Source organism: Typopeltis vanoorti, chromosome 20, assembly GCF_054136105.1.
Source record: "Typopeltis vanoorti isolate ZY-2024b chromosome 20, IOZ_Tvanoo_1.0, whole genome shotgun sequence".
NCBI classification, from domain to species: domain Eukaryota; kingdom Metazoa; phylum Arthropoda; class Arachnida; order Uropygi; family Thelyphonidae; genus Typopeltis; species Typopeltis vanoorti.
The window spans coordinates 100,387,634-100,408,431 of record NC_143568.1 but is presented as its reverse complement, the minus strand read 5'-3'; the positions used below and the strand labels follow the sequence as shown (position 1 = coordinate 100,408,431).

The 20,798-nt window shown below is 34.6% G+C and overlaps 1 protein-coding gene across 3 annotated transcripts in view; it reads right to left on the bottom strand.

The window, feature by feature from the left end:
* Nucleotides 1-20,798, bottom strand: part of Hsdl2 (Hydroxysteroid dehydrogenase like 2) — a 96,029-nt gene that overhangs the window by 50,485 nt on the left and 24,746 nt on the right. Inside the window, exons 2-3 of one of the 3 annotated variants that reach the window (XM_090410646.1) lie at nt 14,580-14,743; nt 7,131-7,344 (exon numbers count right to left, since the gene is read on the bottom strand). In XM_090410646.1, the coding sequence (XP_090266772.1) occupies nt 7,131-7,344; nt 14,580-14,743 (378 nt within the window). Of the gene's footprint in view, nt 1-7,130; nt 7,345-14,560; nt 14,744-20,798 lie in introns of those variants that run through there. The other 2 variants (XM_090410647.1, XM_090410648.1) reach the window with 2 other exon arrangements.

The following is a 20,798-nucleotide window of genomic DNA, read 5'->3' as shown; positions in this document are numbered from 1 at the left end:
TTAAACTTTTACTTTTATTTTCAGGTGACGACATGTTCTTTGTATCCCTTGTCTTAGTGTTGTACAATTTGTAATAATACCGTATTTTGCATATCTTTTTTTTTTTTTTTATAGAGTGAATTTTTTTTACTGTGTGACAAAATGGGTCCCAAAAAAAAAAGCTGGTGAGGGAAAAAAAACAGAAAAATTTTCTCTATTGAACAGAAGAAAGAAATAATAGCAAAACATCATGAAGGTTTAAAAGTTATGCAGCTAGCTCGAATATATGAAACCAGTCATTCTACAATATCAACAATTTTGGCTAAGAAAGAAGAACTTATGGTAGCTAAGGTTGCTAAGGGAACTTCAAGGTTGAATGTCAGAGGGCTTCTTTTTGAGCAAATGGAAAATCTATTACTAATTTGGATCAAAGAAAGAGAAATGGCAGGCAATACTACATCTCAAAATGCAATCTGTCAGAAAGCTGAACAGATTTATCAAGATTTGAAAAAGAAGACTTCGGGATCAAGTTCTGAGGTAGATGATGATTTCAAAAGGTAGCAGAGGTTGGTTTGACAACTTTAAAAACAGGAACAGGAATTCATAGTATGGTCAGACACTGAGAGGCAGCTAGTGCTGACAAAGCAGCAGCAGATAAATTTGTCAATAGCTTTACAAGAATTATAGAAGAAGGAGAATACCTAAACAAGTCTTCAATTGTGATGAGACTGGATTATTTTGGAAGAAAATGCCCAATAGGACATTTATCACAAAATAAGAAAAAACACTTCCTGGGCATAAACCAATGCCCAGGAAGATATATACCTATGAATGATAGGTTAACATTGCTTTTAGCAGCAAATGCAAGTGGAGACCGCAAGGTAAAACCAATGTTAATCTACCACTCAGAGAATCCCCGAGCATTCAAAAAGTTCAATGTCTCTAAATCCAATCTTGGTGTTTTGTAGTCTAACAGCAAAGCCTGGGTCACAAGAATAGAATTTAGAGACTGGATTCACGAAGTGTTTGGACCAACTGTCAAAGCCCATCTTGAGCAAAACAATCTGCCTCTAAAAGCCATTTTAACCTTGGATAATGCACCTGGCCATTTAACTGGCATACAAGAAGAGCTGCCAGAGGAATTAGATTTTATTGAGGTGATTTTTCTTCCTCCCAAGACTACATCTCTGATTCAACCTATGGATCAGCTGATAACTGCAAATTTTAAAAAACTTTACACAAGGGCACTTTTTACCAGGTGCTTTGAAATGTGCAATGCTACCAACATATACCTAAGAAAATTTTGGAAGGAAGAATTCAACATTGTCATAGCAATTAGGCTAATTGTAAAGGCTTGGCAAGAAGTAACAATGAAATGCCTCAAAGCAGCATGGAGGAAATTGTGTCCTTCCTTTAGTAATAAAGAAACTTTAGATGAAGGACACAAATTGGTAAAGGATATTGCGGCAAATGCTCATGATTTAACTTGGAAGTACAGGAAGATGTTCAAGAATTATTGGAGATGCATGACCGAGAACTGACTACTGACGAGCTAAAAGAACTTTTCAAGCAGAAATGTGAAGAAAAGGAAATGGAAATTTCATCTGAAGATGAGGAGGGAGAGAAAGAACAAATTACAACTGCTGAAATCAAAAATGTTTTGGCAAAGTGGGAGGAAGTTAAATGTTGCTATGAAATGGAATCCAAACAAATCTGAGGTTATCAGAACTGCAGATCTATTTAATGAAAAGTCCATGCAGTTTTTCAGAAACATTTTAAAAAAGAGGCAGAAGCAAACAACCCGAGACATGTTTTTTACAAGTCCATTTGTCAAAAAACTCCGAAGTGAGCCCAATTGTCCTTCTGGTAAAGACTGATAATTAAAAACTGTTTTCATGAACAATTCATTTTATTAATTTTTTTGTAACAAATACATATACTGTATAATAAATAAATGATATTCACCATATTTTTATGACATTTTAAATGAGTTTTATCTGCATTTTTAATATGTACTATGGTTGTGGGGAGGAGCTAGAACAAATTAATCAATTTTCAATTAAATCTTATGGGGAATCGCACCTTGAATAATGACGGTAATCCTGGAACAGATTACCGTCGTTAACCAAGGCACCACTGTATATGTATAATCACAGTTTTTTTTTCTCGGGAGACCCTGTAACCCCTAGAGAGCGCATCCCCTGGGTGGCGGATAGGAGAGCTCACCATGTGTGTGTGTGTGTGTGGTGGGGTGGTCCTAATATGCTGAATAAGGACTTGTGGAGCAGGGCCATAAGGGGCAATCATCTTGATTGTAAGAGAAGCGGCACTCCCATGAACTCCTAGCTGGATCTATCCTCTCCTTCTTCTACTTTGAGGAAGATCCACTTACTTTAATCTTTCCTATAAGGCCTTATCAGCCAACTCTTCTTATTTTCTGACACCCTTATGCTATTAGAGTACTCGAGGGCCATGGGGTCTTTTCATTTCTGGCCTTACAACTATGCCCTCTCTATAAACCTTACTATAATTCTTCTATAATCTACTCTTTCCCCTTCAATATACCCTATTCCTCCTATGGGTTTAAATTTGGAAGAAGTTCAGAAGCCTTAAGGTAGCAGCCCTACCACTGAACTATTCCATCATCAGGCTAGTCCCCTGACATGGAGAACATAATTCTACTTGTAAGCTGACAGAAAAAGATAATCGGATTGAATCTATGGGAAATGACCCTGGAATGGAACAAAAACAAAAATGGAAACGACAAAATATAACATACATAGCAAACTGGAATGTAAGAGGAATAGATATAAAGAAATAGAATTAGACCAATTATTAAATGAAAGAAATTTTAAAATAGCAATAATCACTGAAACAAAAAAGAAATTAAAAGGAACTATGAGAACCGAAAATTTTAATGTGATATACAGTGGAGTCGTGGTATTGAAAATTCAATACTACAAAATATTGTGCATATATTATCAGCAAATGTGAGCGTTAAGTCACGTAACTCATATAGGATTGACAATTGTGCTGCTCCGAACTATATCACACATTCCTTAGTTTAACACTCTTAAATTTATACTCATTTCCTTTCACAGTTTATAACATGCTACAGTCCTATTCTATCTCTGGTTAAGTCCTCAGATCCTGAATTATATATCATTCATTCACATTAATTAACAAGAAAATTTCACGATACTGTTTTACACTGGGTTCTTGTGCTTGTTCTTTTTTTTACTCATCTCTGGATCCTCAAAATGATTTCTTCTTGCTGAGGAAAGTATTTGGGGGTTTCTCGATCATGTATAGGCCTACTCATTTCCAGTAGGCCATGCCCTTTTTTCCAGGGAGATACTTGGGGTAAAGTAATTCCTTCGACGTGAAGCATTCTACATAGACTCTGAGCTTTTCCGCAGACTACCTTGTCTTTTCCAGAATAATGCTATTCTCCTCGGGTTCACGATTCATAACCTTTCCTATAGATATGTGGCGCTTTCCATTCTCTTCTGCCGGGAATCGGGGCAGAGATTTCCATGATTCCTTTCCATGAAATGATTATTGATTCTGCTCTTTTGACTCAGACACCTGGATGGAGAAAGTCACAGAAATTATCCAAGCTGGCATGAAGGCCTTTATCCTTCATTCTACAAAATTCTCATCCATTTTCCAAGCCCTGGTTCAACAGAAGATGTACAAAAGTAGTTGAAAAAAAAAAAAAAAAAAACTCAGCTTACTAAATGTGGTATGCATCAAGAACCCTAGCTTCATACTTAGCCTAGGCTGAAGCACACAATAAATGTATAACAACTATCAGCAAATTCAAATCCAACTTCATAAAAACTAATAGTAGAAAACTTTCCTCTTATCAAAATGGAAACCATGCCTTCTAGTTCTTTACAAAAGTCATCAGGTGCAACTTCTGCTCATCTGCACTTCTATCTCTCTATCTCTCTCTCTCTCTCTCTCATCCAGATAAAATGTTACAGTTACAGCATCCAAAGATAAAAATTACTTCTTAGCATCACTTTTCCTCTAACTGCTCCATACATGATGAAGGTAAATCACATCCTTGCACAAAAGCAACTGAGTACTAGATGCTTCCTGTGGCCTTTCAGTAAAAAGACATTAGAAGAATACTAAAATAACCTAGACATACTAAAGGCTTCTGGTCATAATGCCATCTCTCCTATTGTACTCAAACATTGTGCTCCAGAGCTAACATATGTCTTCTCAACTCTTGAATTTTTTATACTCAGCGAGCACCTATACCAACACATTGAAGCAATCATATATCTACCAAGTTCCAAAAAATTGCCATCACCTTAATAAAGACCTCCCACTGATGAGGTCTCATCAGTGGGAGCCTCTCACGAGGAGATATAAATGTAGAAAGTATTTTCTACTTTCGAAATGCAAACTTGACTTGTTTGTCTGTTTGCTTACTTGGGAAATGGAGTAAAACCAGGTTTAAAATTGCTTGGTATCTTTAACAATCATTGAACAAAGTTTTAATTTTTATTAAACAAATAAATAATATGATATAATTATGTTACTACTTACTTTTAATGAGATGGTTGAGCTTCTCAGCCCTTGCAGAGTTGCTGGATATCTGGCTCATTATTGGTCAATTTCAGTTGAAGATCGGCACACACACTAAGACGATTTCAGTATTTTGTTTTTATTTGAAGGAGTGATGAAAATCCTTTCTCACAAAGATAGGTTGTAGAAAATTGCATGACAATTTTCAGTGCTTCTTCAGATAATTTGGGAAATTCACTTCTCACTGAAGGCGAGATCCAAAATCAAGACAATCCAAGATCATGGAAATGCATTTTAAGTCCACTGTCACTTGAAAGCTCAATTAAATTGACTGTTTTCGATAACAAAAGGTCATTCTCGTGACTGCAAGCCTGAAATGAATCGCGAATCCATAGAAATTCCTTATAAAAGTTATTTGGAAAATATGTTTCAAAATTCCATTTCAGATTTTTTAGGTGGTCGCAAACCCTTTCCAGAAACTCAGAAACAAAATATCATTTTCCACTAAAAAGGATTCCAATGTTGAAAAAGGTGCAAATTGTCTGTCTTTTACATAATTAATCCATAAAACCAGTTTTTTTCTTAAATACCTTTATTTTGTCATAGGCAGCAAGAACAGTTAAAGAATTTCCCTGAAGAGAGAGATTTAGTTCATTTAATTTCGAAAAAAATGCTGAAAGATAGGATAGTGTTGATAACCATGCTTTGTCAACAAGGAGTGATGCAAAATCAGAATTACATTCATTTACAAATAATAAAACTTCGTGCCTTAACTGAAATAACCTTGTTAGTACTTTGCCCCTGGAAAGCCAGCGAATTTCAGAATAAAGCAAAAGTTGTATATATTCACTGCCATTTCATCGCAGAATACTGAAAATAACCTGCTATTTATAGTTGAGCTTTAATAAAATTAACTAGCTTTACAGCGTTGTATAGCACAGTTTTGAATTCTGGTGGCATTCCCTTGGAGGCTAATGCTTCCTATGTATGAAACAATGTACCCAATTCATATCCGGAGGTACTTCCTTGACCATAGAAACAACCCCACTATGCCTGCCTGCCTGTAAGGGCGCGAGCTCCATCTGAACAGAAGCCTATGCATTTTTCCCACTGGATCTCTTTGTGTATTATGTAATTATTGAGAGTATGAAATATTTCTTCTCCAGTTGTTCAGGATGGCAAAGTTCTATAAAAAGAGAATATCATCATTAATGTTGAAATATCTTACGCAGCATATTAACTGCGCATCATTTGTAACATCAGCAGTCTTGTCTATTTGTAATGCATAATAAGGGCTCTTCTTAACTGTTTCGATTAACTGAGATTCTACGTCACTCTGTGACCAACAGTGTCATTTGAAAGAGGAATCAAATCAACATCTTTTAGCAACTTGTTGCCAAGCACAGTTTTAACCACATCTTTTATAGCTGGAAGTAGCAAATTTTCCCCAATAGAATGAGGTTTCCCTGTTTTCGCTATGCGCAAACTTAAGAGATAGGATGCTTCCAGTGCCTTCCTATTAATGGAACCCATGGCCGAAACTATATGTTTCCCATGAAACAATGTCCTGAAGCGTTGCTGAAAAAAATTCAATTGGCTTATTTTTCACATCACAATGTTTAGTTTCTAAATGTCGGAGTTTTGCAGGTTTCATGCACTCGTTCGACAACACTTCATAACACAAAACACACTGAGGTTTGTGTTCACTTTCATCTTCACACCAAGTAAACTCAAATTCCAAATATGAACTATTATATTTCCTATTGTAGTTTTTCTTTGAACTGCTTGTTTCTTCTACTTTAATAGTATCAGATTTACTCACCGTTACAACACGTGTATCACAATTAAGGTTAGCATCAGTTGTTTCATTTGCTCTTCTTTTCAAGTCCTAGTTCTAAGCCACTTTTCCATTATTAAAAAATTTCCTTGACCATAGAAAGGTTTCCGAAAAATATATAAATATATAAATACTGGGATTAGCTCAGGACACACTTTATCCAAGTATCACTTAGCACTTCTGAAGATATACTGAGCCTTGGTTGAAGGAGGGAAACTTTCAATAATAAAATCAATAAACAACACGCAATTGGTTGAAATGTGGATAACGCATGTTTACTTAAAATCTGACAAAAGGGAAGGCAGAAGCAATAAAACTATATTGTTGTTCACTTCCTCCGTCTTTTATTATTCTTCATTCTGCTGCTAAATTTGTAGCAGCAGAATGACAAATAAAAGAAAGGTGAAGTGAACAACAACATAGTTTTATTGCTTCAGCCTTTGAACATTCTGACGCTTTTTTTTTTTGAAAGTCTCCATTTGATTTCAATAATTTTTACTTACTTATTCAATTTTAATTGTTTTGTTTGGATAATTAAAAAATATATATTTATTTAATTAATTTAAGTCTGCCTGTGAACCACCTGTCCCTCGTCGTGGACCACAGGTTGAGAAACACTGCTGATGTGGTATAGGTTCTTGTAGCTATACCATTTAATATATATATATATTAAAAAACCTGATCTGAGCATGTAATGAATATTGCAAAACACTTTAGCATGCCATCTGATAAAACTTTCGACTATAGTCTGACTTAGAATATAAATACTTACGCTAAAAATGTTCCTCGTGTATTAATGTTATTCATTAGATCATATCGTTTCATAGATGTATCAAGAGTTCCACTAAGTTGAATAGCACTGGCATTATTTACAAGAACATCTATACCTCCAAACTGTTTCACAGCATTTTCTACAGCAGTCATCACTTGATTTTCATCTCTCACATCCACAATGCAAGGTAAACACTTGGCACCATGATGCTCTACTGCCATAAATGTTACAGGAAGAAAAATAAATAAATAAATAAATAATAATAACAACAAGATATTAAGCTTTTAATTTTCATGCAAGAAAAAATTAACAAAAAAAAAAACTAAATTTCAAATTAAAATACAAATAATGGGTGGAGAGGAGGAAAATAAACTGAATGAATTTGGTCATCCTGTAAGAAATACATCAAATCATTCTCTGGAAGGTTGGGAATATGATTTAGCCCTGGAAAGCAAAACAGCTAAGGAATATTTCTAAATAACTGAAAATCAGTACTCTAAATTTCACATCAAAAATTTCCAAATAACAGACCTCTCTTTAACAGAATTAATTCAAACATAATTTCATATTACAGTACACTGAATATACTGAGGAATGAAGCATCTTTTTATAATCATAAAAATATATTTACTTAAATGCTTGAATAACTTCACCACATGAGAGATCACTAAATTTTACGGCCTATAATTTTCTCACTGATATATATATATATATATATATATATATATATATATATATAATAATAATAATAATAATATAATAAAATATATATAATAATATAATATATATATAAAATTAGTTTGAATGACTATATACCGAGAATGAAAAAGAAAAGGTTTAATGTTAAGATACTACTAGTTTCATTGAATAAATCAACTTCTTCAGGTATCACAGGCAAAGAATTATATAAAAAATAACAGAGACATGATAAAATTACATCAACAGATCTAGTATAAAACACAATAGTACATTTTAAAACAGGAATGCATGCTGCAGTTCCAATTGAAGTTGACTACGTGCGTGAGCTGTCATGAGTGCATCAATACTGGACAGTGGCAATGTGTGCATCAGAAAGATGTAGCTAAGGATGTTGTTAACGTGGGATGAATCGAGCGATATTTCTGTAGATTCGATAATCTTTCTTTATCGAAATATTTCTTTCGAGTTCATCATAACACACATAGATATTAGAAGTTTGCGGCCAGTCTACGAGGTGTTGGCGGCCTTCATCCGAGTTGATAGAGAAGAGAACGTGGCTAGAGAGTGGTTATATATATATATATATAATATAATATATATAATAAAAGATATCTACTCTATACTATAAAATGAAAGCTGAAATTGGAAACGGATGTGACGTCGGCTTGAAACAGATGTAGGCTGTAACGTTTTTGTGTAACGTTTTTGTCAAGTTATTTAAAACGTTTTGAAACTCAGGGGCTACCCTGAATGTCGAGTCTTCAAAATTCGAGTCATCAGAATTCAAGGAGAACCGGCCTACCAGTCTGGAACACGGGCGGCGTAGGCATTAGGGGGCAGAGCCCCCTAGTAATATATATAATAATTTTTCTCACTGATATATATACAAAAAACAATGCAGCTGAATTTGCATATAGCTAAATTATGTATCTGCTTCTATGTGTAAAAACTCTATGTAGCTTAAAAATACCAAAGCACTTTACATAGGTTTTTTTTTTTTTTTTTTTTTTTTTTTTTTTTTTTTTTTTTTACAGAGGTCAAGTCCCATGAGAATGTTGTAAAAATAACTGTGTTTGTCTCTGTATATTTTGTGATAGATAATATTGTAAATAACCCTATGGAAATTAACTGTATTTACTTCTTTAACAAGAATATTATAGAATGTCAAAAACAAAGGCAATGTTTTGCCACCGGAACTTTATGTAATAGCTCTATATGACGGCATAAAAAAGGTTGTTTACGAATTTTGTGTATGAGAAAGTGCTTACAAGCTCTGTGCATAAACACCTCCAAAGCCAGTGCCTGAGAGACCAGAAAGATTCAAACAACTTTCCACTGGCCAGCAACTTACAATCAAAAGAGTGCACGGAAGAGAACAAAGAGTGGGTTGAACTTAAAAGAAGATGAAAGAATCATGCTGAATTCTTAGGGGGCTACAATCCTTCGGGCAAGGTCTCAGAGAAGCCGTAATAAAAAGGGACAGAGCTGAGCATGTGGGACTTCCAGTCGTCAGCAGAGAGTCATCAGAAGTCAGAACCAGAGCGGAGGCAAACTGCAGACCATAAGCGGAGTCCAAACCAGAGCAGTGGCGGCAGAGAAAAGAGATGAGGCAAGACCCCAGTTACTAAAGAGGAGAGCCGAGATCCAGGTGCCGAGAGAGCAAAAGGCAAAGCACTGCTACCAAAGAGAGCCAGATTTGTCATTGGCAGTCGGCAGTTACAGTCATTGGAGATTAGTAGCAGAAGTGGCAGCAATTAGAAGCAGAAGTTCCCGAAGTAAGGATCCAGAGGAAAATTTGCCCATACGCTGAAACCTCTTGTATATGTGCTATTCGAGTACTGCAGATTGCAGTCAAAAAGCCTGCTAATATCCTGAAGTGATACCGTTGCAGCAAGATACTCCTGAAGGAAGCCTAAAACTCGAGATGAAAGAAAAGCCATAAAGACTTTAGTAAAAGACTTTTGCTGAATGTGCAATACAGAGCTTCTGTAAGTTACTTCCCTTTGTATATTTTCTCTTATAATCTAGAAGATATGCTGTATATGGACTGTAAAGAATTACTTTAATAGTAATAAGAAGTGTCCATAAGAGAGTCAATTGGCATGTTAGAAGTTGATATCTAATTTGTAAAAACTAACCTCTTTGCGAGTAAACTAGAAGTTTATAAGTTGAATTTGCAAGCAGAGAGTAAATAAGTTTTAGAGTTAAAGAGATTATTTAGTGTTGAAGTGAAATGGTTCTAATTTTATGCTAAAGATTTTATAGATGGGTAGAGAAAGTAATCTCCCTATCGTTTGATTCATGTATATTTCATATTAATGTAAATGAATGTGTTTTAATTATTTGTTAAAAGTGTGCCCTTTATTTTACAACTGCACTGTTCCTAAATAAATTGCACTTGTGAGCGGGAAAAAACTAAGGCATTAAAAGCACAGTTTTATTACTTAAGAACCACAACTGTTTATATAAACTTTGTTGATGGAATTTACGCTAGTAAGAGAGAGAGATCCACAGGAAGTTTTATTGAGTCTTATGCCGAATAGTTGATATACTGATGGCGCAGTCTTTGAAATAAATTTTTCAGTGTTCATTGGCATACAACTAATAAATACGGAAAGTAATAGAGTAAGTGAGAAAGGTTATGAGAGGGAAAGCGCACACAGCTAAATTAGTAATAAAGAGTAAAAGAAGATATTACAATAATGCAGCAGACAAAAAATTGTTACATGTGGTTTAATGATGCTAAATGTATGTCAGCACCAATCTATTTCAATTTAAATCAGAACTGTTCATTATATGGTTGACACTCACTATGGCAAATTCATAGAGACCACAAAAATGGTTTGTCATAATGCATATTTTGCTATAGTGAATTTTAACATATTATGAGTTATTGGTCAAACTTTTTCAATAGTTAGTTTATGGTAATGTTTGCTATATTAAGAGTATTGTATTTGAAACAGATTCCTTTACAGGAATCTGTATTTGCAACATATTTCTTAAAAATTCTTTCGGATTTACTTTTGATTCTATCGAAATTTAATGCTATAATATGTTTATACTTTTACTTCCTTCAAACATATCATATGATCACTCAAAATGACATGGCAGAAGGCCGTTTTTGGTTCTTTAGGTTCCAGACAGAAAATTTTCCTAGCCAATCCAAAATAAAGAAAATAACATGACAGGGAGCTTGAACACATATGGAAAAGAAAGTGGTCATGGTGTTTTCCTTTATATCATATTTTTGTAATGGAGGACACTCAAAGACTTAAAAGGATGAGCAGATAAAATTCCTGTAGCAAAGGTTACTCAGAGCCTTTTCTTGAATTTATTCACACCACCTGCACTCCCAAATTCCAAATGCAAGCAATTCTAATTGTGTACTGATCAATGAGAGAAAAATCATTCTTTCTTAATGTATTCATTCTTAACTTCTATGCATGCTCTCTCCACACTCTTCACAACACAAAAAATTCCATTTTCTGGTATCCTATATGATCCCTTCAGAAGATCAAGTCTATCATATCATCCTCTTCTTTCTCCTGGTTGTTAATGTCTGAAGTCTGCAGTTTCTCAATCTGTCCTCATAATCTATATTCTACAATTCTGATATCATCTCTGATTCTCTTTTATATCCTCTCCACTGTATCTGCATCACCTCAGAAACCAGGAGATGATATCTGCACACAACAGTCTAGATGGGATCATATTCAAGGCACCGTAAAGAAGTCAAATGCCTTCCTTGTCCTTATATGTCAATGTTTGTTTGTTTCAGCGTTGCAATAATCCTATGAGTTGTATTTGCAATCTTTGCTACATGGCTCCTTAAGTTCAACTTCCTACCTACTAAAACTCCAAGATCAATAGCCTAATCAGTTTCTTCTAGCATCATCACACCAATATGATATGCCATTTGATATCTTGTTGCATCAAAAGTGCATAACTTTACACTGAAGTTATTACAATATTCCCTGACAACCACTTTTACAGAATGATGAAAAATCATTCTGCAATTGATGCACATCAGTTGCATTCCTGATTACCTTGCCTATTTTTGCATCATCAGCAAACATCTGTATGTCTGCTATCAAATTCTCATCAATGTCATTAATGTAATAATTCAATAACAATGGATCAATGACTATTCCCTGAGGTACGCTATTGTCACCGCAAACCTTGCAGACTCGCACCATACAACATTTTGATATCTGTCAATCATCCTCTTATCCTAGCTAATAGTTTATAATCCATTTCCATATTCTGCAATAGCCTTCCATACTGTACCCTGTCAAAAGCCTTAGCAAAGTCCAAATTATAAAATGGTGTATCCATTCTCCTTGTCTAACTTGACCATAATTATTATAAAATGTGAGCAAGTTACTCAAACATGACTCATGCTGTTTGTTGAAAGTATCAATTCTCTATTGACTCATTTTTGTATGCAAGCTCTTACCAATTTATGGAAAATCTTCACTGTCACTTTAGAGATACTGATATGTTTGTAGTTGGACACAAAAGTTTTTGCACCCTAGTGCAATGAGATTTATCACACATTCTTTCCACAGGAATCATCCCCATACTGAGACTCAAATTATACAGCAAGGTCAAAAGGCACAGTCAGTTCAACTGAATATGCTGATATCCTATCAACTCCAACTGATGAATTCTTATTCAGTTTATGCAACAGCTCTAGTACCTCCTCCTCATACACCTGAATTTCTACATCAGGTGTAGAGGTAGCATTGAGCTCCATGTTAGATAACTAGTTGAACAATTCTGCATTTGCAATTATCTTGTTTATTTTAATCCTTTACTGTCTCTGTAAAGAGATCGTTTTACACCAAGTGTTAAGCAATAACACAAGAGTTCATTCCTACTGGTACAATGACTTTTAACTATTTCTTTTAGAATCTGGACCAAATAAAAATGTATACATTTAATGAAACTAAAATATATACATTTTAAATAAAATTACATAAATAACTACAAAATTAATTGGATCCAAGGCCTTCAAAAATAAGTCTACATTTCATAGATTTTCGTATCTAAAAAAATAAAATCATTCATTCTCTGACTCATTCTATAACTAGTTTGTTTAACATATACTTAATAATGTCTATCAGACTAAACACTTAGTTTATACAATAACAAAATGTTAATCAGAGTCAGTTTTCTTGTTGGCCCTTTCCTGAAAATGCAGAACTACCTCTTCACTTCCATGGGATCTTTTTTTTTTCAATTCCTTATTTAGCATACGATTTTTTCAATCATTCCTCCTGTTTCACTGGAGTATAAATATTCTTACCTTTTACAGTTCAATTTGACACACAAATTACCAATTCTTTACCAAAAAAAATTTCTTCTACTATTTCATAAATAACATATCTAAGTAGAGCTCTTCGTGTTAAGCCACTTAACAGTTTCAGATTTTACTAATTCCATCGCTTTTTCAAGTGGAATAACAAACAGATCCAGCATTCTTAAGACAGAAGACGAAACTTTTCGTTCAGTTTCCTCAAACAGTGAATTAGAACATTAACTCCAAATCTTCAATATCTTTTTTTATTTACTGAACACTTGTTTTCAGTTTCAAATCTTCTAGTTTAAAGACTCATAGTGCTACAATTTCTTTTCGGAATCTTCTATTAGTATTCTCCCGAATGTCATGTTTTCTTAAAAACTTCCTAAGAATAAAATTCTCTAGTTCCCATTCTCAAATTTACACATACACGCGCTCTCTCGCTACTTATTTTCCTCGTTACCCCGATACTGAATGTTCTCTCTGTCAGCTGTCAATCACCCATTAATAAATTAAAAATATCTCAACACTTAACAATTATAAAATACAATAAACAAGACTGAAATTATTACAAACTATCAGAATCTATCCATGTCTGCACGGTTAGCCAAGTGGCTATGCGCTTTGCAACCATATGCCTGGGAAAGAAGTATCCTGGGTTCGATTCCTGTTGTTGATGTGAGGAGCTTAGGATCTTTCTCAGACATAGCCAAGTTAGCCGGTCTTGGGCGTGGACTGTAGGTTTTTCCTGGGGATTTTCTTCCTGCAAGCAGGCAAACTGGCCCCGTGAAGACACACATCTACAGACATAGGACACACCGGGAGGCATAGGGCTAGTCACCTTATCCTCAGGACAGGTACAACTTGAAAGGGCTTAGGATAGCTCCATAACAGGCCAATAGGCCTAATACGAAAAAGGAAGAAGACTCTATCCACATGTATTTCATCAAATTTAAACTATTGGCATCATCAGGAAAAATATACCCTAAATTTTGAAGGAAATAATATCTTTCAAAATTGGACATAAACTGAAAACTATCATACAGCTTGGCAGTTTATGTCCAGGCTTGCTATTAAATACTAAAGCCTAATGAGCAACTTCCAAATATTATGCAAGCAGCTTATTTCTCTGTTTCATTAAGAGTGTTGAAAATGAATTACTTTTCTTTTTTTGATTCATTATCATTTTTTACTGTTGCTATAGACTTTCATAATAGTAATTCATCTTGCAGCATGCCATATCTTTCAAGGGCAGCAAATGTTATTAATCCTATCTATTCTGCATATAAGTCACTTATAAGTTCACTTGTCCCAAATTATTCAACAAATCATCCAAACTCACAAACTTTTTCATAAGAACAAAACTTGTATATATTTCTTTTATTAGTATAAAATTTTTGCCCTAGGGAGAAATACTATAATCTAATACCTGTTAAGATGCAACTCACATTCTTTTGCAACAGTATATATTGTTCCAGGAAGCTTTGGATGAGGTTCAGCTGTTTTGGCTGCAATAACTATATTTGCACCATCTTTTGCAGCTTTTAAGGCTATGGCTTTCCCAATACCTCTGCTTGCTCCAGTAATGAATAAAGTTCTACCAGCAAGTTTTCTATAAATAATAATATAAAATAAGAAATAGAGAATTAAAAATAACTAATGCCTATTTAGAAACATGAGCATATGTTTTATCATATTAGCACATAATTACACACACACACACACACACACACACACACACACACACACACACACACACACACACACACACACACAGGTAACCCTCATATAACACTGTACTTATACAACGTGGTTTCAATATAACGCGGTCTACAATTTCTGGTGATCCTTATTTTTTTTTTTTTCATATTTTTCACCGCGGGACTTAAAAATCAAATTTTATCTTCGTTAAATTTGTGTCTGCCCATATCGAGCAAGTAGATATAAGTATCGAATTTAGTTTTATTGTATCACTGAATAAGAACTGTACAGAGGCTTTTGCAGTCTGTGTCATTCTCAACAAATACTGCAATTAGAGACAGCTGGAATAAAAACGGTGCTAACTAATGAATCACACGTACCCCTCTCACAGAACTATGCTGTATAGACTTGAGCAAAACCATATGTTGCAATGAAACACAGTATCTAACTAAAAACTATTGTCCAATTTTTCAATTATGAAATAAGTGTTTGTTTCATTGCATTTGAAATTCTCGATGTCATTATGACAGATCACAAAGGCTAACTTAAAATAAAAGACTAACAAGAATTGAAACATGCATAATGAATGTGTGAGTTCACCTACCAAGAAGCCATAAAATTCAAACAAGGGTTGAAATGTTTGTGTGAGTTGAGCCAGTCAGTAATGAGAAGTTCCATCGGAATGATAAATGACACCCTGTTGTGAATGTGTTAAAACTAATAGTGAATGTTGTTATGACATTTTCAGATATTATGGAATTTGATTGAAGAGAATTAGCATTTCAACTCAACACTTGTTGGTTGCTTTTGTCTTTGGGTCGCGCGATCTTTTGTTAATACCGCACCAATCATATGCATGTCTTTATAGCTGCTGTCTTGTGTAAAACAAAATTCAGCTTGTGCGTATTGTAACAATTAAAAAAAAAAAAATTGAATAATTTATAAGAAGCGTATAAAAGGATATCACCTGCAAATCGTTGACATGTCAGCAAAATTCTCAGACGTGCCACCTCCGACACGAGTGCCATAGGTTCGCCATCTAGGGTTTACTGTATAAAGTGTTTATTGTTGAAAATTGTCTTCGTTTTCTGCCAGGAAAGCTCATTCAAAATCATAAGTGTGTTATTCTCAAGCTGAGAAGTTTATTTTCTGGTGAGTTACATACATATGTAATGCTTTTTTTTTATGTAAAAGTTTATTTTTATTGTAATGGCCACTAAAACTGCAACGAAAGGGAAAAAAACTAACACTGAAGAGGAAATTCATTCCTCTTGAAGAAAAAATTAAAATCTTGGATCGTTTGAAAATTGGAGAAAATCCAGGAGTTGTTGAAAGAACTTTGAATTTAAATGAATTAACAATTCAAACAATCAAACAAAATGAACATAAAATCCGAGAAAGTGTTACTGCTTGGTCAATGATAAGTGCAAAGTGCGTTGCTTGCGTTTGTGATATTCTAATAGAAAAAATGGAGAAATCTCTAATGATTTGAATACAAAATTTCAATCAAAAGAAAATTCCTTTGGATGGACACCTTATTAAACAAAAAGCTCTCAAAGTTTATAAACATTTAAAACAACTCGATCAAGATTCTTCAGAAGAAATCTCTCAGCATGGATTTTGTGCCAGTAAGGGTTGGTTCGAAAACTTTAAAAAGCGGTTTTCTTTGTATAATCTTAAAATCCAGGGAGAATCAGCATCAGCAGACATTGAAGCTGTCCAGAAATACCCAGCAGAACTTTTAAAAATCATTAAAGAAGGTGGTTTACAGTACAGACCAGGTGTTCAATGCAGATGAATCTGGGTTATATTGGAAAAAAATGTCAAAATGCACCTATATTTCAAAAAATGAAAGATCAGCTACTGGATTCAATGTTTCCAAAGATAGAATTACTCTACTGTTTTGTAGTAATGCATCAGGTGATTACATGACAAAACCAATGTTTATTAACCAATCTGCAAATCCTCGTGCGATGAAACGGCCCAACAAGTCCACCCTACCTGTTTATTGGCGGGCCAACAAAAAGGCATGGGTTACAGTTAGCATGGTTTTTCAAGGGTTTTTGTACCCGATGTAGAAAGTTACACAAAGAAAAAGAATATGGACTTCAAAATTCTACTAATTTTAGATAACGCACCAGGCCACCAAACAAATTCAAGCCATCCGAATATTAAAATAACTTTTTTGCCGCCTAATACTACTTCACTTATTGAACCACTCGACCAAGGAACGACATCAATATTTGAGTCATATTATATTCGGCGAACATTTCAATTAATTTTGGAAAAAATGGAATCTAATCCAAACATGACACTGCCTCAAGTGTGGAAAGAGTTTTCAATATTGAATTGTGTAAAAATTATTTCTCTGTCCATTAAGGAATTACAACCCTCTATGCTGGAAAAAAAATTGGCCTGAAGCTGTTCTGGAACAAAATTTCGTACCTCCAGTGGATGCCGAGCTACGTCATATAATAAACGTCGCAAACATTTTTGGTGGAGAGGGCTTTTGTGATATGGTTGAAAACGAAATTAGTGAATTAATTGATGGAGAAACAGATTTAAATGAGGAACTGGTACAATTAATAGATGGCATCAAACCAAATGGTGGGGAAAGGTCTGCCGAAGATTCTGATTGTGATGAATCCATTAAAGAATTCAGTTTAAAGAAATTAGCAGAAGGATTGGACTTGGCAAGAAAATTAGAAAGTTATTTTATGGATAACGATCCCTCAATGGGGTGCTCGGGAAAATTCACGAGACAATTGGATATTTGTTTTGCACCATATTATGAACTTAATAGAAAATTACAGCATAATGGAAAACAAAGTCTTATTACTGACTTCTTGATGACTAAACCAGCCGAAGTATGCAATGAGAATTATACAAATGATGTTCAAGAGATTTCAAGTGGTGACGACCTCTGGCCACTTAAAGAACATCTACGAAATGTTATTTCTGAAGACAGTGATGACGATTAAAATATGTGCTTTATTTAATTGTGTCTAAAACATTTATGCATTATGTGCAGTGAAATTTATGTACAATTTGTAATTTTTATAATTTTATGCTATGCATTTGTCTCATAGTTTATGTTTTCTTAACTTACATGAATTACCTAAATTAAATAAAAATATTGTTTTTGTTGGATATGTCATTGTTGTTTATATAATTTTAAAAAAAAAACGATTTTGGAACCTAAGCCTACTTTTTCTATGTGATCCATAACACGATTTATATAACGTGACATTTCTATGGAACCTAACATCTGAGTTATATATATAATTATATATAATAAATGGCAATTAAACTATAACAGACAATTCAAAAAATGTGTCACCGAAGTAGCTAATGCAAGATAACTAAATATGGTTAATAATTTCCTAACTTTAAAAAAAAAAAGAAAAAAGAAAAAAGATATATATATACACACACACACACACATATGCATAAAAAATTAAGGAAGATGAGCAGATTTAAAAAGTACTCTCTTTCACAAAAGGGATAGACACAGACATCAGATCTGTTTAAGTTAGGAAACAGATAGCATGTTCAGCAAGTACAGACATTTTAGGCTCATGGTATTTAATATAAGATTTGGGTTCTACTAGACAAATAAAAGCAGATCCTTTGGTTTGTCCAAAATAAGATGATCCACAAGAGCAAGGAATCTGGCAGATGCCTGGAAAAACCCAGAGGTGGAAGAATGTCCTTAGGAGAAGTGAGAAAGGTGGAGATTTTTCTGATGGGGTGAAAGGCAACAAAAATATTCAGTGGTTTTAAAACTTTGCCATGCATTCAGAAAATGTCTTGCACATAAGAGATAGGAATGCGAGTTATTTCTTCTGTATTGGAAGAGAGAGAGAGATACATGAATTTTCCTCCATTATTTTTATCTCTTTCGATTATGCCAACTCATGGTATTTTGTTATCGAAACATATTCTGTTAATATGTTCCATTCACTCACAGCTCTCCATATAAAAAATCTATTCGACACCCTTCTTCACCATTCTCTTACACAACTTCCAAGCATGAACTCTGATTCTAACTCTGTCACCTACTTTTTTTTTATAATCCCCTTCTGTATTGATCTGATAAACCCCCTCATTAACTTACACATCTCTATCATATCACCTTTTTTTCCTCCCATCCAATAAACTCAGTAATTTACATTCCTATATCTAACCATAGCCAATATTATAGATTCCTGATATTGCCAAAGTTACTCATCACTGGACCTTTGCCAATGTTTCCACATCACCATGAAAACTAGGTGACCAAATCCAAGCATAATAGTCCAAGTGATTTGCCCAGTGCTTTATACAAGAGCACAACTACCTCCTTATCCCTACATGTCAGTGCACTCCTTATAGTGGCAATGCAATATGCAGTCTTTGCAACACTTGCAATGCGTCCTCTAAATTTCAGTCTGATGACAACTATCATCCCTAGATCTCAAATCACATCCATTCCTGAAGCATAGTTCCATCAATATAGTACACACTTGCATTTATCAATATTAAAACTAGAACAACATTCATTTTTTCAAGTTAAAAGTCCATTTAAATCTTCCTGAAGAGAATTAACCCTTATAATTCTCCCCAAATATCCCACTGTGAGTACGGATGTTTGTGATTGTCTGTGGAAATATTAGTGGTGGTGATTGGCAGTAGATAGCATTGGTGTAGTTGCGGTCAGTTGGCAGACTGACTGGTGTAGAACAGGTAATGAGCCTTCCCTTGACATATCTCTTGATGAGCCTTTGGACTCCTGGAGATGTCAAATAATAATAATAACATCTGCAAAACATTGCATCATCAGCAAACAACTAAAGATCCCCAGTCAATCCACATGAACTATTAACAAATAAGTTAAGTCCAGGACACAAGAGCAGACCCTTGGGACACACTGCTGGTGACCCTCCTTTTTTAAATGCTGCTAGATATACAGTCTACATTATTACTAACCTCTTATCAAGGCTAGTAACAATCCACCAAAATCTTGATTTTTCTCTGGGTCTAATCCAGGTGTGTTCGCTACTGTCATGTTATCAATAACTTTTGTTACTTTTCATTTCCCATTCTGTTTAAGTGACAATATCACCGTAAATTTTAAAGATGTCAAGTTCCTTTCTAATATTTTTAATATTATAATTGATGATAGAGAAAGAGTTATGTCCATACAAGGTAGAGATGCAAGGGGGAAATGGGGCCAGTGGTTTTGAGGCAGTATGGTGTGAGATAGAGGTGAATAGATTCAAATACTTGGTGGGATGTTGTTATAGACCTGGTAATGTGGATGGTGGTGATAGTGAAATGTATAGTCAAATAAGCCAAGCAAATAAGAAAAGGATGATCATTATGGGTGATTTTAATTATGGCAATATAGATTGGAATGAAGAGATAGCAACTGGAAGTAAAGAAAATGAGTTTCTTGAGTTTTTGAGGGATAACTACCTCAGACAGTGTGTAACAGAGGGCACAAGAGGATTAAGGGTCTTGGATTTGGTCATCTCATCGGAGGATGTAATTATCAATGAGGTATCAAATCATCCACCAATTGGCGAAAGTGACCATGAGGTGATTACTTGGGTGGTTGCCAGCAGTGCAAGGACCCCTGTGAAAAAAGGGTATATGTGGAACTACAAGGGGGGTGATTATGAAGAGCTCAGGAGACAGCTTGCAGATGTAGCATGGAATGAGGAGTTAGCTGGAAAAGAGATCAATGCAGCTTGGGGGATTTTCAAAAAATATTTAGTGGATGCAATGTCTAAATGTATACCACGGGTGAGAAGGTTAAATAAGTTAGGTGTGAGATGGATGAATAAAGAGATTAAGCATGCAATACAGAGAAAAAGGGCATTGTGGAGGCAGCATAAGAGAAGTGGAAGTAACCAATTTCATGAGTTCTACAAAGACCAGGCAAGGAGAGTGACTTGGTTGGTGAGAGTAGCTAAAGAGAGGTA